The sequence below is a fragment of the Aspergillus puulaauensis genome, chromosome 4, assembly GCF_016861865.1.
Source record: "Aspergillus puulaauensis MK2 DNA, chromosome 4, nearly complete sequence".
Classification (NCBI taxonomy): Eukaryota; Fungi; Ascomycota; class Eurotiomycetes; order Eurotiales; family Aspergillaceae; genus Aspergillus; species Aspergillus puulaauensis.
The window spans coordinates 95064-114491 of NC_054860.1; the positions used below are offsets into that span (position 1 = coordinate 95064).

Below are 19428 nucleotides of genomic sequence, written 5' to 3' on the forward strand. Positions count from 1 at the left end.
GCTTGAAGACCATATTATAAGTATTAAGCTGACCATATCACCTTTCTCTAAAAATATAGAAAGTATTACTAATAAATAATCTAGTAGTATATTAGTAACTCTCGAGTAGCAAAAGAAAATAGAAACGGTAGCGAGCAAACGAGCGTTGGAGAGAATTGGAACCCTGTGATTTAGGAATCTTGAGAGCCCAAGAGTGTAAAAGGGCGGCAACAAGTATAAATAAGTCACCTTCTACCCCCGGTCCAGCCGCTCAATATGACCCTAAAAGCAAGAGTTCCACTATAACTCAGCGTGAGACGCTCAATAGGTTGGACGCCGGCTCAGGAAAGGGCTCAGAACAAGAGAGGAGCAAACTAACACGGCGCATGGAGTGAAATTTGAATGTGCCGAAGCATCTCTTGTCTATGTTGGCACATGCCATAGAAGGTCACTGGGTCGGTTTGATTGCAGGGCTACTCTTGGCCAAGGAAGTTCCATGAATGCAAGCCTTCACTTGCTAGGATTTTCATGACACCTGGGTCCATGGCGCGGTGGAGGCCATGGTTGACCCATGGTGACCGTGAACTCTACTGATGCTGCTGCTGTGCTATTCGCGCACTCCCCGGTTCCGAGGAGCTGAGAAAACCTACAAGGTCGTTGAACTAAACTATTGGTTCCTTGAATGCTGGTCTCTCATCTCTCCTTCGTCAAACTTGAACCTGCCTTGAACTCGGCTCTTGGCACAGACTACTACTGTACTTACTGTGGAAGCTCTACACAAGGACTAGCCTCGCACTTGAGCTGCAGCGTAGTATTTTTAGTTTGCTCACAGGACTATTCACCCCTAAGGGGCTATGCAGGGGCAACTCTAAGCTTCTTTAAACCTTTCTCGAGAGCAACGGGCAAGGGCTATGCCAGCTACTCTATAAATGGGCCTGAGGTATGTCAATATCCATGAGCCTGGATATTACAGGGCCAAAATACATCGAAATTAGATAACTGCAACTTCTATAGAAGTACTAAATATAAAGTTGGGCATTTTTTAAACAGTACTGATACAGACGCCTTATATACAGTTAATACTTTCTCAAATCTTATTATTGTTCAATGATAGTCATTGGGCGATTCACGAAGTACTAATCCACATAAACCAAATATAGTGACTTAGCTACTCCCTTCTTACTTTGTCTAGATAAGGTCTTTACCTTTATTGCCAGGCTCTCATGTACCTTGAAAGGCTGCTCACGTCAGCTGCGGCCTTCAGCGGCACGGCCTTTGCGCAAGGCTAGGTAGGCTAGTGTTGAAGTCCTGGCTGGTCCGGGTAATATTATATTAATACCAGTACGAGTAGGTATGTATGTGCCTAATCTATCGATACACCCAGTACTAAAATTTAGCACTTTAGCCAGCCTCATCGTAAACCTTGTTGTCGCTGACAACCTTGGATGGCAGCCACTGCCCTGCAACGGTATTTTCGTACTTGAGCTGCGCGAGGGTGAAGGTGTTAAGCTCCGAAACCAAAACAGACGAATCCAAGACCAGCACACGGTGAGCCTTCGCATTCTGAGTTTGCAGTGAGATATACTCCTCGCCCTTGATAGTGGAACCTGACTGGTCAAAGGTAACGTGGATCAGGGCATCGGGCGACTCGGTGCTGAGCAGGGAGGTGGACAGGATCCACAGAGCCGGCTCGTCCTTTGTCGACGCATCCGCGACGTGGAGTAAGGCAGCATTGCCGCCGAGAACCTTTTGTCGAAGAGAGAAGAACTTGATCTGTCCATCCGCGCCGATATGGCCGAAGGTCCCGGTGCCGCCGGTGGCATTCCCGGCGAGAGTGAACCAGACACCACTTAGGGCACCGGTAACGGACGCCATGCCAACAGCAGTGTTGCCGACGCTGGGAGGGATTGGCAGCTGGGTTATCTCGTCGGTGGCGAGGTCGATGCGCATGATGGACGAGCTCCAGTCTTGAGTGACGTAGATCAAGCCGGTGGTTGGCTCCTCTCTGATGAAGACAGGGCTGCTGAGAGACTGGTACAGCTTCCAGTCGGAGGAGTTGTGGAGGTCGACAGAGAAGGCGTAGTACTGGCCGTTTTGCGGGGAGGCGTCCTTGAGACCAGCCCAGACGCGGTCGCCAATCTCAAACACGCAGTGAGGACCGTTGCCGGGCTTGGGGATGTCGATGGTGTGTTTGATTTGCGGTGGAGTCGAGAGCTCCTTGCCGGGGTCGACGAGGAGCAGCTTGTTCTCGCCTTGCAAGGACAGCCACATCAGGCCGGGGTTTTTGACGGAGGGCCAGGCACCATGGAGCATCGAACTGCTGTTCTTGCCCATGGGGAACGACTGGTAGGCGATGGGGTCCTCGGTGGCTGCATCGAGCTCGATCTTGACAAGCTCGCTGCTTGACATCTGGGTCAGTAGCACGAAGTTTGTGTTGGGCACGCGAGCAGGTTCGTGCGTCTGCTGAGTGACTGGCATCAGATACTCGGTGAGACGACGGCTCTTGATTGCCTGGGAGCTCGCTGCCGACGTGGTGGCAACGCCGAACGCCAGTGCGGCCACCAGGGACTTGAGAGGATGGTATAGCATGTTGCAGGTCGATGCTCGAGTGACTGATGCTTGACGATACTGCAGATGGGCAGAACAGTTGTATTTAACCAGCTCTATAGACACGCGCCCCTTGCTCAGCCAGCCACACCCGGCACTGACACGATCTAGGGAGTGATATGGCCAAAGAGAGAATGTTAGAAGCAGGATTTCCTTCGTGTGTGATACTGGAATGATCATCCGAACTAGTTATCGATCCGCCCGATGAATGTGGGCCTCGACAAGTTCCTGGCCCTTGTGCTACATGACTCGCCTTGACGAACATCCCTGCAATGGGGATTCAACTTACATGTAACAAACCGGCATTGAGATCCATTACTAGGCTGCGGACGTCACGAGTATTACTGCTACGTATAGATGGAATATAGCTGTTCTAGCCGTGGTAGCTATGATTTCAGTGTTAATTTCACAGGTTCTCGGTCCTTACATTCCAGCACATCCTGCATATCGCTTTCCTTGCAGCGTTCGCCAGTAGATCAATTTCCCAGGCTCCTGGATGAGGTTTAGAAGTAACTTTCTGCGAGGATTCAGTGTTAATAAATAAATACATCCATTTGACAACTATAGATGGTGCCCTCGGGCAGTCTACAGCACAAATGTCCCATTCAGATTCAATTGTCTTGAGCTAGCACCAACAAACACACGGTACTCTGATCCCGTTAGCAGCCTCCACTGCTGTGCTGTCACGTCCCAGACACTGAGATCTCGTCGACGGAGCTCGAATTCAAGAGTCTTGGTCTCGCCCGGGCGGACTACAGCCTTGTCGAATCCACGCAGCTGCCTTGGTGGCTGATCTCCGCCAGGAATCCCGAGATAGAGCTGAGCAACTTCAGCTGCCTCAATGTCTCCACTATTCGTCACATCGGCGGTCACCACGGCCACAGTATCCCAGAGATCTGCGTGACCTCCGGGGACTATTGGATCGACAGGGAAAACAGATAGATTCGAAGCGTCCGCAGCCCGGTGGATTGCCAGGTTGGAGTATTCAAACGTCGTGTAAGTAAGTCCGAACCCGAACTCGAAGCGCGGCTCAATCCCGCGCTGGTCAAAGGCTCGATAGTCAATATAGGGGCCCTCGGTGAAATTGTCCTGAGGGAAGTATCGATCCCAGCCGCTAGATGTAGCGGGTTTGAGAAGCGAGCCATAGTCCGACTCATTCCGAGCAATGGTATAGGTGAGCTTCCCACTGGGGCTCACGTCGCCGTATAGAATGCGAGTGATAGCCTCGCCCGAGTCCTGGCCTGGGAGGTGCGCGATGATCGCCGCGGTGACATTCGGGTGCTCGATCCACTGGTCCACCAAGCGGATTCCAGCGGTGTGAACAACGACAATCGTATTGCTGCACTGCGCGGCGATATTCAGCACCAGAGCGTCTGAAAAGTCGTCGCGAAGGCTCAGCCGGTCGCGAGCCTCGGAGGAAAAGGCATTGATGAAGACCAGGCACGCATCAGCTGCCCCTGGTACCGTGCTGTTGGAATTGCGCGTCTCGACATCCCAGAACAGCTGTGTATTCTCTCGGCGAGCTCGTGCCTGCAGGGCTTCAAGAGGGCCTTCGACGTAGAAGGGGGCAATGGCACCGGACCCTCCGCCACCCACCAACGTCCCGTTCGCAAAGGGGGTGAAGTAGGGAGGACACGGGCCTAGATTGGTCCCAAAGTCACCGCAGTTCACTTGCTGGTAATCGTGTGCCTCAAACCCGAGCATCCAGTCGCTGAACCCGTTTTCTGGGTTGTTGCGTCCGGGTGTCTTCGCATCATATCCGTAGACGGCGAGCATGCGCGGCTTCAACAATGGCAGAGCTTGCCTGTCGTTTTTCACCAGGACATGGCCCTCGATGGCCGCGTCCATGAGGATGGCTGCGTCGTCGGGGTCACGAGCGTTTACGAAATCATGAGGTGCTAGTAGGTCTGCAGGAAAGCCCGCTCCCACCGGTGGAAGGCCGGTGTCATCCTGTCGGCTATAGTACCAGGCGGCGATGATCCTGGTAGCCATGTCATCAATTTGTGACTCGGGAACTGAGCCGTTGTGGACAGCCTGGGCTAGATGTGAGCCCCAATATGTCTCCCCGAAAGGCATCGTCATGTCAAGGCCGGCCAATGCACTTGCAACTCCTACTTTCTGGGCCTCCCAATCACTGATCACGAAGCCCTGGAATCCTAACTCTGTCTTGAGGAGACCATTCATGGCCTTGCTGTTGTGACATGCGTAGCTGTTGTTCACGCGCTGGTACGAGCACACTTGGCACATCCGATCAGCCATCAAGTCTGGCGTGGCAGGCATCACTTACTTATACTAGCCGTCCCACCATGGATGGCATCTGCAAAGGCCCACATGTATAGTTCGTGCATGGTCTTGTCGTCAATGTTGGACGACAGTGTCTCAATAGTGTGGTTGTTCTTGCGATCGATGTTCTGGAATCGGTGTGTTTCTTGCTCGTTTCCAACAAAGTGCTAGAGCAGTCAGCCAATACACCATTTGATAAGAGTCCTAACTCCAGAAGCGTGTTTACCTTGGTACATGAGATTATGCCCTCGTCCTGGGTAGCTCTGACAGACTCAGCTCCAAGAATGCCGCTAAGGTATGGGTCGACACCGAAGCCCTCCCAGTTTCGTCCCCCATGAGGGATCTTGCCCAGTGGCCCTAATACTGCCGGCCCCAGACTCAGAGTAGCCCCCTTTCTTTTGAATTCGCCTGCCATGGCCCTTGCCCGTTCATATGCATTGGTTTTGTTCCAGCTTGTGAAGCATTAGCACTCGCCTCGGTATCATATCACGGGGTACGGAGGGGAGGGTGCTGTTGAAGCAAAATGTACCTCGCACCAATATGCAGGCCAGCTGGATATCCATTGACTCCCTCGGCACCTTTGACTCCAGCTGGGCCATCCTGCAAGCACATACCCGGGAAGCCAAGGCGCTTTATCGCGCGGACTTTACCAGAGCAACTACTCGTGGTATTCTCATAACCCCCAGTGAGGTTGACTTTCTCAGCTAGTGTCATCATGCCCACCATCGCCTGTGCTTTGGAGAGCGCCTCATCCCAGTCCCCGATCCCAGTGATCTCCGGGGTCGGATATACCGGGGGACTCTGACCATAGAAGAATGTATCACTCTGGACAACATTTCCATGGTAAACGTCTTGCGGAGTGGCGTGCGTTAGTGAGCAGAGAGTGGCCACTACAGCCACCAGCGCCTTGATGTCCAGCATGTTTCACGGACAGAGTAAACGAAGCGGACTTTTCTTGACGACCTAAAAATCATAACCGACAGGAACGCGTCGTCTGCCTGAATTTATACTCGGATCTCTTGGCATCTGGCGACGATTATCCCCAAATTACCCCGGTAAACTCGACCGGCAGAGAGGTCCAGAGAACCAATCTCCATCTGGGGCCTGGCTGGGGTTGGAGACTCGCACAGCCCAATTAATGGCTACTATATCGTGCCGCTTGGAGAAAAAAAGACTGTGGTTCCGCTTGGCAAGCCTCCAGAGGGTCGATAACCAGAGATGCGGGCTCAATCATCGCAGCACCACGTTGACGCCCCACTGGAATTTCCCACAAAGCTCGAAATGCGGGTATAGGTTGGGGTTGGCGGACGTCATATAATTGCTTGGGAAATTCACTGGAGGCTTCCTTTGGCAGCGGAATATATCTTCCGCTCTTGTCTGAAGGCCCGCTGAGTGGAGTGCAGGAAGATATTTTCCGTCATAAACCCTAACTCGCCCACTCTTTCTGTTCGTATAATTTGCAGCGTTCTTCGGAACCTACACGAATTTTAATACATACTCTTCAAGAGATCCGATGTTGAGTTCAAGGAGCGGCAAAATCATTCACCCAGTCCTGATCGTGCAGACAGTAGCCAACCTACAACTACTATGTGTGCCAGAGTTAGGACTAACAACAGAAGCGACAATTTAGTACTCAACCTGAACAAAAATCTGTCAGTCGGTTATTACATCCACTATTTCTGGAACCAGCATGAAGGCGTGTAATATCAGTCGCAGCTATAAGCTGAGTAACAAAGATAGCGACGCCAGAGTACTGCGAGCCGGAAGACTGGGGAAGCTGGAGTAGGAGAAGAACAGGGCCATCGACCATCTTTGGCAATTCTCTTCAACGGGTCTTGCCAGGCCATTGTAGCCCACCCTTCAACTCGTTTAAGCCCAACCTTGCACGGATTTGGAGCGTCAAGCAGCGGGTGACCTTCCATGGCGGGATTATATCCAATTCCAATTGCCCCTTCAGCCCGCCATTGTGGTACTCGAATTCCGACATCCGAACCAATACAGAGGCTCCTTCCTGCGCAGGTCCATTTACACGGGAGAGTAACGGGTAGAGGCATGTCCAACCCATCCTCGCCAGCCAGAGAATGTGGGAAGCCATGCAAGGGGTGGGAACCTCACAGTATCAACGCGACTGTCTCGAATAGTATGGATTTGGACACTGGAAAGTCATGGATCTACTATATGTGGTTCATTGTGGGTGGGGTATTCTTGCAGCTATTCTACCCTGTTATGATCCTCTGAAGGAAGTCTCAAGCATCGGATATGGAATTCCATACAGCTGGTATTCTCCTCACATCCCTACCATGCAACACTGTCTCCAGCGCCGTTTTGCGTGCAGTAGTAGTTCAATTCGTCTCCTCCAATATGGCCATCTTTCGACTCGCAGTAGTACAGCAGATCCTTCTCGTTGAGAACTGTACAGTCAGGGCACGTATCCCATTGCTCGCTTCCGGTGTTTCGGTTTTTATAAGCCTCGCAGGCCTTCTCTGTTGCGTCTCTGTTGTAAACCTCCTATAAAAGTCAATCGTGCGTCTTTTTATAAAGAATGCTATGCAGGGGCGACCCACCACTCCCTCGCCAGGGGTGTCAATGCAAACGCCTTGAGTATGGAGGTCTGCTACGACGCTGTGGCCAGTTAGCGCTTCTATCAAGTCATCAGTTAGAAGAGCAGGTTACCCAGCAGCAAGAGCAGCAAATATGAGTGAATGAGATGTGAACTTCATGACGAAGGGATAGTTGCCAATGCGAGTGTCGAGGGCTGGGACCGTGGATGTAATTTGAAGGCCAGGGAAGCAGCACTTAAAAGACCTCGAAAATAAGTTGATTGCGTATAAACCAGGTGTCGGTATACCAGACGTCCAAGCCCACTCATGCAATTTATCAGAGTGAGACAATCCCAGACAAGGACTTTGAGGATTCTCCGAGTGTACTCCGGAGGACCCTGGTTATTGCTCTTCTCGTCCTGGACAGCAGCTCCAAGTGGGACTGTCTCATCCTTCACTATGAATTGCGGGACTTTCTTCCGCCTTCAGGGTCTAGAGCCTGGCTGAAGAACAGTCCACTCTCTTCAGGCACCCGGGTGGCTAGCCAGTAGGACCACTAGAACAAGCGGCGTGGCTGTCATTCAGTTCTTCTGTTTCAAGATCCTCGTGAACCGCACCTATTCGGGCCTGCAGCGGCTAAGGATCACATCAATTGATCACATTAATGCGGATCTACGCCGTTGGAGGGTTTCACTTGACAGGCCCACGCGTGATGATCTACGAGACGTTTATCCTTGACAGCTCTAGCCGGAAGTTAAATGTATTAAGCTATCGTCATGCAGCTCCACTGTGGCCTCCTCCTGCGCCTCCTTGGGTATAGACTCACGGCGACTCTTCGGAGTTATGTCAAGGTGAGACAGGCTAATCCTTCAGTCAACAACATCTGGGTACTCGTTGAACTACGTATAGTCTAACGGCGGACGGACCCTTCTTTTCTGAGCTGAACAGTTTAATCTGGTGCTGTACACTAAATAAAGCTGCCTGTCATTCCTGGCCACTTCTTCTTCCACCATCCTCAGGAAACATCCAAGACCATCAACATGAAGGCAGCCTTTTTCGTTCTTGCTTCCCTTTGTTCTGGCGGCGCACTTGGTAGTGCACTGTCCTCCGACAAAGCCATTCTCCTCCACGACGGTACCTCGAAGACCGTCGATAAGAGAGACCTGCGTGCCCACTTACCTGGTGTCTCTCTCTCGCCACCTACCAACTCTCTCCCGAGCTTCATTGAAACAGGGAATGACCATTCCGCGCCCTCGAGCCGTCTGAGAAAGCGCGACGGTGCACAGTTCATCATCCCCCTTCCTGACGAAGAATTCCTCGGCTGGGACATCTCCATGTCCACCATCGTCCATGCCAACGAAGCCGAAGCCACCGTCGCTATGGCACAGGGCCAGATGGTCGCCAACGGCATCACCGTTGGGTCGTCGTTCCAGGCAACCGTCGAGAAATTCCTACAAGTCGGCTACAGTATCGATGTTTCGTATACCGAGACTGCAACCCTCACCGGCACGGTCACCATGACAATTCCGGAGAACAGATGGGGTGCTATCGTCAGCAACCCATTGACCCTGCGCAAAAAGGGATATGTTTTCACCGGACAGCCCGGAAGTGGCCAGTATGAGTCCTACCAGGCGGATTCCTTTACGCATGATACCTATTCATACGGGGAGAACTCCTTGTCCTGGGTGAAGGGCGTTGTGACCACCTGCTTGGGTGATTCGTATCCTCTGAAGCGCTGTGTCGGGGACGGGGAGCTAAAATAAACCCATGTCAATTGTACCTAGCCATCCCAGTGCGAGGTTTCCATGCTTGATCGGTTGGCTTGAGAAGCTCACTTTGGTTTCTGTGTTTTCCGTGAAGGGGGATTTAGCTCATTGCAAGATATTGTTTATATTCAGTGTTGTATTGTGGATCTAGATTATTGATCACGGTCATTAAACAGGGTCGTGCAGGCAGATGATGAATATGACATAGTGAGTGGTAAAAGGGGTTCTGTTATATTAACTAGTAAGCTCGCTGAATCACTCCTCCAACTTATTGGAACAGGATTATAGGAATGGCTCTGTTCCACTCCGCGCCATACGCGGTTGCAGATGTCAAGATCGACGTATAGCCAAATAACGCCATTTCAATGCTGCGAGGGCAAACGAAAAGCACTGAAGTGTGGCCTGTGCTAGACCTTCGCCTACCGCTCCAGATATGGAAGAATGGCCGAGAGGAGATATATATAAATGACTGTTGACGGTTAGGCATGTATATACCCAAGCATCTCTCGCATCGGGTGTAGTGTAACATCCAGAAACAACGGAGCATACAGAGGCCTACAGAAATAGCCATCTCCATATTTACAAGTTTTTGCTGATCCCCTAACGTGGACAGAGCAAGCAATCGATGGGCGAATGTCCAGTACGCCAAGAACAGCCCCGATCCGTGAATCGTTCGCGAAGTCTCAATTTGGCGCGTACCAATATTGAATTCCCCTGGACGGCGCGTGAAACATCCGTCAACGGATATTTCCCACGCAGAACCCGGTATCGGCAGCAAGTCCCGGTCAAGCCACTGAGCAGAAGCTTTCTTGCCATTGGCGTGGCATCCATGGCACCGCCATTCGCGCGGCCAAGGCGCAATCTCTGATCTTGTCAGGCACTTGGCACTTGGCGCCTTGGAAGAAGCTCGACACACCCAATAGACGCTCGGTGCCAAGCGGTCTCGATTCCTGTTACGCAAGGGATTGCACATGGGCTGAAGCTGGAAAGCTGGCAAGATAGCCAAGACTGAGTGCCGTGGACAGCATCCAATGATAAACACCAAGTGGGCTGTGGCCCGCGTACGAGGGATTAGGCTCCACATGCACCCCCTCTGCTCATTGTCTCAATCTTGGAGAAGGTTTGGCTGATCTGACTCTGGACGGCGGAGGAACTCCGGATGTCTGATTTCTGGTGGGAGTGGAATCGGCGGCACGTCGTTTGGCGAGAAGTTCGCGTGGGTGGTTACATATCGGGTCGATCTAAACTGTATCCTTGGGCGCCAGGCAGGGACGCTCCTTGTCTGCCCGGTGGCAACAGGAAAGGTTCACCAGTGCCGAGCACTGAGGCCATCGGGGCCAAGGCCTGGGGACAGGGCCGAGAGAGCTTGTCCCATTCTTCCAGGGAAGACAGCCCTTCCTATCCGACAGCAGCACTTATTGGTATGAACCTGGCCTCACTTCACTGGCAGTTTAACCTATCTCGTATCTTCTGTTCTGTTGTCCTTTCTCGGGGTCCATCACAAAATCCTCATTCAGTGCCCATCCCGGAATTTCCCCGCGTAAGCCAACGATAGACTAGTTCTTGGCAATAGCCCAAAGTGGATTGGAACAAGGGACTCACAGCCATTCTCCGCGGGGTTTGGAACCTGGGGAAATGGACAAGATTGATAGGCAGCCACTGGTTCAAGGCCGCCCCAGCCAAGGGAAGGGCGATGCTTCGGCCCTTGGCGTGGAGTACGCTTTGACTCGACTGGCCTTCCAGGGCGAATGATGTCGGAGAGGATTCCAAGTCGGGGGTTTTGGAAACTCTCCGGACCAACATGAGGCATATACCTGACATGTCTGGCCCGCTATCGGTGTTTGTTTGTCGGTGGTTGGCGCATGATCGAGGGCTATAAAAGCCCCCTCCCCCGCAACGCCTGCTTCTGTACGGAGCACTCCTCGACGAGAAACCGTGAACAACAGCATTCGCCATGGCCGGGGGCTCTGCTATCAATGTGTTCAAGTTCAACACGGGTGGACTGCCCAAGGAGACCCTCAACTTCAAGCTCTGGTTCGCCGTCTTTGCCTTTGGGCTCCTCGGCGCCGCCCGTGGTGTCGACGAGGGTCTTATTACCGGCGTTTTCAACTCCCAGGCTTTCAAGCTGTCTCTCGGCATCGATGATCTCGACGAGGCTGCGCTGGCCAGCGTGAAGGGTACTGTCTCATCCATGGTCCAGCTCGGCAGCATCGCCGGTGCTCTGCTGTAAGCCTCCTTTGCAGGATTTTGTCGCCGTTGACTGATTGAATGCAGTGCCTTTGTCGTCTGCGATCGCATCGGCCGTGTCTGGGCCACTCGCCAGCTGTGCTGTCTGTGGATCCTGGGCATTGGCATCTTTATTGGGAACAACGGTAACATGGACGCTGTCTACGCCGGTCGGTTCGTTGCTGGTCTCGGTATAGGGCAGACCTGTGTCGTCGGGCCCATCTATCTCTCTGAAATTTCCCCTGCCCCGATCCGCGGTCTCTGCACTTGTATGTTTACTGGCGCGGTATACCTGTGAGTCCCAGAAATTCTGCTTTTTATCTGCCCGTGCTAATTGAGCAGTGGTATTATGCTGGCGTACTTTGCCAACTGGGGTGCTGAGCTTCACATGGCAGACACTTTCAACCGCTGGGTAAGTCACTGCACCTTCTGCTGCTCTAATTCTACTAAACTGTCTCTTCTAGGCTGTGCCCACGTCGCTCCACCTCATGTTTGCCGGGATCACCCTGCTCCTCACCTTCCTGCAGCTAGAGTCCCCTCGTTACTACATCAAACGAGGCAAGCGTGAGAAGGCACTGGAAACCCTCTGCAAGTTCCGTGGCCTGCCCGCCGACCACCCGTACGTCCTGAACGAGATCTCTGAAATGGATGTTGCCTTCCAGGAGGAGATGGAGGCCACTGCTGGCATGGGCTGGAAGGGCTTGTTCAAGGAGCTGTTTGCCATCAAGCAGAACTCCTACCGTCTGTTTCTCACGAATCTGGCCCAGAACATGGCTTGCTGGTCTGGTGGCTCCGCGATTACTGTGTACGCCCCCGATTTGTTCACGCTCGTCGGCATCACTGGCCAGGAACAGTCTCTGTTCTCTACTGTCGTCTTTGGGGTTGTGAAACTGGTCGCCGCTATCATCTGCGCACTCTTCCTGATCGACATGGCGGGCCGTAAGCGTGCTCTTATAATTGGCATTGCATTGCAGACCGTTGCCATGTTCTATATTGCCATCTTCCTCAACCTCATCCCCATCGCCAACAACCCCGACTTTCAACCCAGCGAATCGCAGAGCCGTGCCTCGACCGGTGCCATTGTCTTCATCTACCTCTCCGGCGTTGGATGGGCGCTTGGATGGAACAGCGGTCAATACCTGCTGTCCTCTGAGCTGTTTCCTCTCCGCATCCGTGGTATCTGCTCGTCCATCACAATGGCCATGCACTTTGTCTGCCAGTATGCCGTCAACCGCGCCCTGCCTGAGATGCTGCTTGTCGATGGTGGTCTCGGCCCTCATGGGACCTTTTACTTCTTCGGCGTCGTTTCCATTATTGGTGCCATTTGGGTTTGGTTGTTTGTGCCCGAAGCCGCCGGTCGCAGCCTCGAGACTATCGACAAGATGTTCAGTCTTCCCTGGTACAAGATCGGTCTCTACGGACGCAAGTTTGCGGAAGAGTACGATCGCGAGCAGGAGGAGATTTATCGCAACGAGAAGACCAGTGCCGCGGCTGTTGTTTCCCACAGAGAAACGGCCTAGCTTTTATGTCAAATAGAGTCAAATGGATATAGCCCTTAGCAGTATGATCCAGATACAGTCGAGGCCAGTCCAAGAGCAATAATATTACGAATTTTGAGGACCCGTTTCTAGTATAAAACCCATATAAACCAGTCTCTTGCGGATCGAATACTTTCGCGCACAGGACATCCCGACTTGTGAATTACGTTGACACAGTCGGGACAATATAGCGGTAAATTTCTACCTCGTTGGCAAGGATTCACTAGGTCCGTATCTAAGGCATCATCGTTCTCTTATATTTCCAGCAGTTGGCAGGATTGTGGTCGAGGCTGGACCTGGCGTGTACATTGATCCTTTCTCTCAGCATACCAGCCTCATAACCACGGGATATCATAACTTATTTCCCATTTAATCTACAATCTCGGTATGCTCGTCTCCTGGCTTCAGATCTTCATTGATATCAACAGGGATCCCACGCAGCTCCCCCTCAATGTGCTTGATGCGCTGCTTCTCCTCGTGGGCTGCCGTATCTCCAAAGATGAGGTCCATATCTTCAAGGGTCTGGAGAAATACTTGTCAGATCGCCCAGTAAAATGGTATAGAATGCATACCTTGCCACGGGTTTCCGGAATACAGAAGAATGTAAACGCCAGGGCCAGGAGGCAGAAGGCTGCAAAGAAGATGTAGGTTCCCCAGGAGATCGAGTCGAGCATATCTGGTGTGACAAGGCCAATGATGCTGGGCGCGTTAGGATAGAAGAATATTATCAACAATGGGCACACTCACAAGTTGCACATCCAGGTGGCCGACGTGGTTATTGAGATGGCTTTGGAGCGAATGGACAGATTGAAGATTTCAGAGGGCAGAACCCACCCGATAGGGGCTGTTACAATGTTATCAGCATGGAGTCCTACCATGGCCAGAGCCAGACTTACCAAACGAGTACGAGAAGTTGATGTCGTAGATATAAATGAAGGCGATGCCAGCCCAGCCAGCAGACTTGTGATCCACCAAGCTGGCGCCATAGCCCCCAAGGATGCCACCCACGATGACCAGCGAGATGCAGGTACCGGTAGCACCGGCCATGAGCAGAACACGTCGGCCAACTTTGTCAATGAAGAAGAGAGCTGGTAGGGTACTGAGACAGTTGACAATACCGTAGACGCCTGTGGCAAGGAGCGACGTGGTGTTGCCGTCCAGACCAAGCTGGCCGAATATTGTGGGTGCGTAGTAGATCATCGCTGCAGGGGATTAGAGCTGTATATATCACTGTAAGCGGATACGTACCATTGCACCCCATGAACTGCTGGAAGAACATCACGCAGCAACCAATAGCCAGCCGTTTGAAGCGTGCCCAGTTGGTGAAGAGCGATAGATACTGTCATGCCAGTCAGTAGCACACTTCCCACGGAAAAGCCAGACGTACCTGAGCCGCATGGAGCTTAACCCCAGATACATTAGGAAAACTGTCCCGGGCAAAGGTGTTCTCAAGCATAATTGACGCCCGGACTTCCAGATACTCGTTCTGCAGAGGAGAGCTGTCGCGAGGCTGTCGACGGAGTCGTGACAGCGCCGAAAGGGCCTCATCGTCGCGCTCCTTCATCAGCAGCCAGCGAGGGGAGTCTGGAAAGAACAGCATGCCAATTCCAAGTACCACAGCAGGGACAATCTGGATGGCTAATGGGAGACGCCATGAAGCTTCGGACTGGCCGGTGCAGCCGCCTGCTGGGACATCGTTGTATGGGTCGAAGGCTGGTTTGGCTGTCGTGCCCCCAGTATAAGGAAGCTCGGGGGCGCACCGGGAGCCACCGATGTAGTTGGTGCCGTAGTCGATCCAGTAGCTGATCAAGATACCGATGGTCACCGACACTGGACAGTTAGCTGGGGACATCAGCCGATAGGGTATGGTCACCAACGTTGCTGCACAACAACCAGGCCTCCGCGGATTTCAGGAATAGACACCTGTCCCTGTTAGCACAGCAAGACAACAACCTGAAATCAAGACATACCTCGGATATGTACAGGGGCACCACCATGGTCAGCATACCGACTGCTAGCCCAGCAATTGCCCGGCCTACACAATTAGCCCGAGTCCAGAGTCACAGTTAATATCACCTACCAACAAAGAGCATTGGGATATTCACTGCGCCACACTGGATAGCGGACCCAACGACAAACACAACAACTGCAAGGTTAATGGATAGCTTTCGCCCCATACGGTCGGCAACAGGGCCGTTGATGAGGGATCCAAGCCATGCAGCTAGACGGGTCAGCTTGCGTCAAGGTGCAGATATCGTCGACTCACCTAAGAGAAGCGTAGATACGAACCAGCCCTTGAAGCCGCTATCAGAGAACACCCGAGGGAACAGCGCTGCGAACGACTCCATGGTGATGACGCCGCTGATGACGCCTTGGTCGTAACCGAACAGCAGGCCCCCAAGGGTCGAGAACTGACTGCGTTAGTGTCTTCTATATACCGTAATAAATGAACATACCGAAGCCACGCCGCAGAGATACGGATTCTGCATTACCAGGCCGAAGCCTGTGTCGGGAGCCATGGCAGTATACAATTCTGTCAGTCTTATCCCGTTATTGTAAATAACTGTCTTGTCCGTAACCTTTATAAGATACAACTGATCGACATTATGCGGGGAAGTGTTGACCTCGTTTGCCACCGGAGATCGTCCGTCCGGCATAACAGGCCATGTGTCGGAGTTTCCCCGTTACTCCTTTAACACTGTCGTACATGGTAAATCTAAGGTCCTTCTAGACCAGGTAGTCTATGTAGAATCAGGCCAGCTGTTTATTAACTCATGGCTAGAGGGCTTTCCCAAGGAATTGTGGAGGCGAGATCTGTGCTCGGGGAAGATAGTAGTTCCCAGTAGCTTTAGTACCAAGTCACCTAAGGAAGCGAGTCTGTCCTCGATTTCAAGCAGAGAAAATGCATGTGGCTTCTCTCGGCTTTTAACTCCATGCACTATTGCATGCTCTGGAATCTGCCCCGCGAGCGCAATTGTCGCTTATTGGCATAGTCACCGGGCCGGTCTAGTCTAATCATTCATCGGAGCCGGTTTCCTGCGATAACAAAGTTATGCGTGGGTTCAATGGCGCCAGCGGAGATGCCCCAGATACATACAACGTGCATGTGGATGGATAACGAATCGTGCCTATTGTGATGGAAGTCGCCTTTAACTGGAGAAACGATTTTGGTAAAAGACTGAGCTGTGCTACAAAGTAATGCAATAGCTGAACAAAAAATATATGCGACCATACCAACAGTATCCTAGAGAACATACTGGCACCCCGGAGTCTCCCAATCAGTCCGATCCTCCAGGAGCAGCGCTTCCTGCGGCATATCCAATGGCACTTCACCCGCTCGCTTCCTATTCTGCCACTGCAAGTATAGTCGCAGACACAGGATCCAGAAAAACCCCAATCCAAATCCGCACAGGCTGGCCGTAATACCCTTCTTATACCTTGGCGCCTCATCCACGCTGAAGAACTGCGGGCCAATGACATTACCTACACAGTACATCACCAAAACACAAGCATTAATCACTGCCCGCTTGGTGAGGCCGCGAACATTACTGGTAATCAGCGACATGGCAAGTGGCATGTTTGCAGAGAAAGCCAGACTGAGGCAGAAACCCGCCATGCGGCCAGCTTGATTGCTGTCCGGTAGAGCATACATAAGCACCATTCCCAGCAGACTGGTCAACGAAAGGGCCATCATAGTCAGGGCGCGGATGTTCGGGAAAGACGAGCACAGTATGGCGCTCACAATCACGAATATCAGCTGCGCGGCGCCCGTGGGCATTTGGATCAAGAGGGCGTCAAGACCTTTGAACCCGAACCCTTGCACGACCAGCGATCCAAAGGTTGTTAGGCCGCCATTGGCGATGTTTACGCAGAAGCTGTACAGACTTAGGCACCAGGTCACCGGGTCGCGGAAGGCTTCGACTACCTGCGAAAACTTGTAGGAGCTCTTAGTACCGGCCTGGCCATCAGCCATAACGTTGTGGAGGGTGGTCGATCGCTCGTCGGAGGTCAGCCAGAAGGCTTTGGCTGGTGTATCCGGTAGGAAGATAAGCATGGTGATGCCCCAGACGGCAGTGACGGCGCCGAAGATCAGGAACAAATATTGCCACGAGGCCACGGCGCCGCCGTCGATATGTCCGATGCCGTATGAAAGCATGCCTCCGAATAAGGTGGCTATGGAGCCGCCCGCGAACCACAGGCCGTACCGAAGGGGCTGCTGGCGTCGGGTGTACCACATGCCAGTGATTAGGGAGAATCCCGGGGCGATGGATGCCTCGAATGCACCGAGGAAGAATCGAGTGATCATCAGACCTGTGAAGTTGTGACAGGCTGCGTGGCACATGAGGATAGCGGACCAGACGAATCTACAGAATGTGATTGTTAGTTTGGTTTCTCTGCCCGAGGGCGAATAATGTCGGAAGCGAGGAGATACATACACCGTAGCGCCCAGGTACTTTCCAATCGGCAAACGCACCGACAAGTACATGGTCGGATAAGACCAGAAGATAAATCCAAAGTAAAATATAGACCCTGTCCATGAGAATTGCGTGCCGACTAGGTGTGTGTCGTCAATCATTCCCAGTAAACTGGCATAGCTCAGTGTTTGCTTATCCAGGAACTGCAGAAAGTAGCAGAACCCAAGAATGGGCAGAAGGATCAGGTCGACCTTTCTCCGTACTCGGCGTGACTCTTCAGGGGAGACGTCGGTGATGCTCCCTACGGTAGTTGCTTATTTCAGGTCCTCTGAGGGACCTGGTTTGGTATCGGGGTCGATAGATGGCATAATGGTCAATAGGTTGGTGAAATAGAATGAGAGGAATCATTGGACTTGTGTATTTATGTATTTAGTCTGCACTCAGATTGACGCCAATTAAATCCGGGGAAGCACCCGCAGCGCAATTACCGCTGATTGGCCGGTTCCAAAAAGACTAACATGGAGTGCCGGTAAAAGCACTGCGGACACTGCCGTAGAAGCCCTCATCCACCAGCACTTTCCACCCCGTTACTGCCATGGCTTTTCCAGCAACGATCATTCTGTCATGAGCTACGTCCGTGCCAGCTGCCGCCGTGAACTGCCGCGTGTGGTTCTTAGCCCCATCGCTTACCGGGATCCCAATGAGGCCGTGCAAGGCCGGAATAAGCTGCGACACGTTTCCTTGGTCGGTGGACCCCGGCATCACAACCCCATCATTGACCGATAGGCGTTCTCCTTGCTCGCCCATGGATTCCTGGAAGCTTTCACATAAGGGCGCGTTCACAACCAAATCGGCAAAGATTTGATCTTCCTCCAGCTTCACCGTACATCCGGTGGCAAGGGCGCCTGCTTCCAGACACTTCCGTACGCGGTCTCCCAACGCCCGTGCCCCAGCCACAGTCGGGCTGCGGATCGAGTATTTGGTGCGCGTCATCTCGGGGATTGCATTCGTGACGGTGGGCGCCTCGCAAATTGCCCCATGAACTCGCTCATCAGGCCTCATTTGCTGGCGCAGCATGGAGATGCCATTGTAGCCCGTGACGAGAGCGTCAAGCGCATTGACTCCTTCCCATGGACTGGCGGACGCATGGGCGCTGACGCCGCGATAGACACCTGTGATGTCGTAGCATGCAATTGAAGAGCGGCCAGCAATTCCAAGGACGTCTTTACCAAACTCTTCCTCGGAAATGGGGTGACTGCGCTGGCTAGTCCGCTGATATTGATACTTTATGTTTAGGCGGAAATGCCATACACCATCAAAGACACATCCGATTGCTGGTACGCCCCCGCGTTGATCAGATCGATTTTGCCGCCACCGTCCTCTTCAGCCGGGGTTCCCAGGAGCTGCGCATGGCCAGAAATACCAAATTCGCGAATCGCAAATGCCAGAGCTAGAAATCCGGTGATGCTGGCAATCGCAATGAGGTTGTGACCACACGCATGTCCAATTCCAGGGAGCGCGTCATATTCGGCGTTGAAGTTCACACAGCGACCATCTCCATTGCCGACTTTGGCTTCGAAAGCCGTCTTGAGGCCGTAGGCGTGGCGCGTAGTCGGGATACCCCGGGACTGGAGGAAGTCGCAGATGGCGTCGTGGGCGATGTGTTCCTCGTATACCAGTTCCGGGGTTTCGTGAATCTGTAATTGATTGAGAAATAAGCCGTTTTCTTATACATTCTAGAACTACCTTTTGATTCAGCGCACGCAGAGGCTCTGCCAAACTATCGATGTACTGGGCCATGGCCGCTTGGACGGCATTCTTGGATGGTGTAGCCATTGTCGACTCCTGTAGTTGGATGTGAATGGTCAAATTTACAAGGTGATCAAGGCTCTCTTATGCGATTTCAAATTAAGGACTCATAGTCCAAGGCACGGTTGATGCAACTGCCGGTGCCAAACGAACCCTGCCCTGCGAGCGCAAAAGTGGTTGATTGGCCTCCCCTTCACCCCACTGGAGATAGAGGTATAAAGGCGGGGCTAATCGTCCATAATCTCCAGCTGAATATCAAGTTCCT

The 19428-nt window shown here is 52.5% G+C and overlaps 8 protein-coding genes across 8 annotated transcripts; 2 read left to right on the top strand and 6 right to left on the bottom strand.

Annotated features, from left to right (window-relative positions):
- Positions 1-1380: 1380 nt before the first annotated feature.
- APUU_40033A (uncharacterized protein) lies at positions 1381-2568 on the bottom strand (the record flags this gene model as incomplete). Its single annotated transcript, XM_041703060.1, has 1 exon — positions 1381-2568. One exon carries the CDS (start codon positions 2566-2568, stop codon positions 1381-1383), a length of 1188 nt encoding a protein of 395 aa, XP_041555783.1.
- A 603-nt stretch (positions 2569-3171) lies between these two features.
- On the bottom strand, positions 3172-5790 carry APUU_40034A (beta-glucosidase; the record flags this gene model as incomplete). The annotated part of the gene is made up of 4 exons (XM_041703061.1): positions 3172-4823; positions 4874-5036; positions 5096-5321; positions 5399-5790. 4 exons carry the CDS (start codon positions 5788-5790, stop codon positions 3172-3174), a joined length of 2433 nt encoding a protein of 810 aa, XP_041555784.1.
- Positions 5791-7164: 1374 nt separating this feature from the next.
- Positions 7165-7589, bottom strand: APUU_40035A (uncharacterized protein; the record flags this gene model as incomplete). Its single annotated transcript, XM_041703062.1, has 3 exons — positions 7165-7374; positions 7434-7491; positions 7543-7589. The coding sequence occupies 3 exons, from the start codon at positions 7587-7589 to the stop codon at positions 7165-7167; spliced, it is 315 nt and encodes a 104-aa protein (XP_041555785.1).
- An 860-nt stretch (positions 7590-8449) lies between these two features.
- APUU_40036S (uncharacterized protein) lies at positions 8450-9172 on the top strand (the record flags this gene model as incomplete). Its single annotated transcript, XM_041703064.1, has 1 exon — positions 8450-9172. The coding sequence occupies one exon, from the start codon at positions 8450-8452 to the stop codon at positions 9170-9172; it is 723 nt and encodes a 240-aa protein (XP_041555786.1).
- Positions 9173-11129: 1957 nt separating this feature from the next.
- Positions 11130-12921, top strand: APUU_40037S (uncharacterized protein; the record flags this gene model as incomplete). Its single annotated transcript, XM_041703065.1, has 4 exons — positions 11130-11401; positions 11450-11695; positions 11744-11813; positions 11866-12921. 4 exons carry the CDS (start codon positions 11130-11132, stop codon positions 12919-12921), a joined length of 1644 nt encoding a protein of 547 aa, XP_041555787.1.
- Positions 12922-13308: 387 nt separating this feature from the next.
- Positions 13309-15458, bottom strand: APUU_40038A (sugar porter family MFS transporter; the record flags this gene model as incomplete). The annotated part of the gene is made up of 11 exons (XM_041703066.1): positions 13309-13461; positions 13512-13638; positions 13687-13783; positions 13836-14141; positions 14188-14278; positions 14327-14769; positions 14817-14862; positions 14910-14974; positions 15020-15160; positions 15206-15350; positions 15396-15458. 11 exons carry the CDS (start codon positions 15456-15458, stop codon positions 13309-13311), a joined length of 1677 nt encoding a protein of 558 aa, XP_041555788.1.
- Positions 15459-16183: 725 nt separating this feature from the next.
- Positions 16184-17425, bottom strand: APUU_40039A (uncharacterized protein; the record flags this gene model as incomplete). Its single annotated transcript, XM_041703067.1, has 2 exons — positions 16184-17303; positions 17376-17425. The coding sequence occupies 2 exons, from the start codon at positions 17423-17425 to the stop codon at positions 16184-16186; spliced, it is 1170 nt and encodes a 389-aa protein (XP_041555789.1).
- Positions 17426-17867: 442 nt separating this feature from the next.
- APUU_40040A (M20 family metallopeptidase) lies at positions 17868-19190 on the bottom strand (the record flags this gene model as incomplete). Its single annotated transcript, XM_041703068.1, has 3 exons — positions 17868-18618; positions 18666-19051; positions 19101-19190. 3 exons carry the CDS (start codon positions 19188-19190, stop codon positions 17868-17870), a joined length of 1227 nt encoding a protein of 408 aa, XP_041555790.1.
- Between the last annotated feature and the right edge of the window lie 238 nt (positions 19191-19428).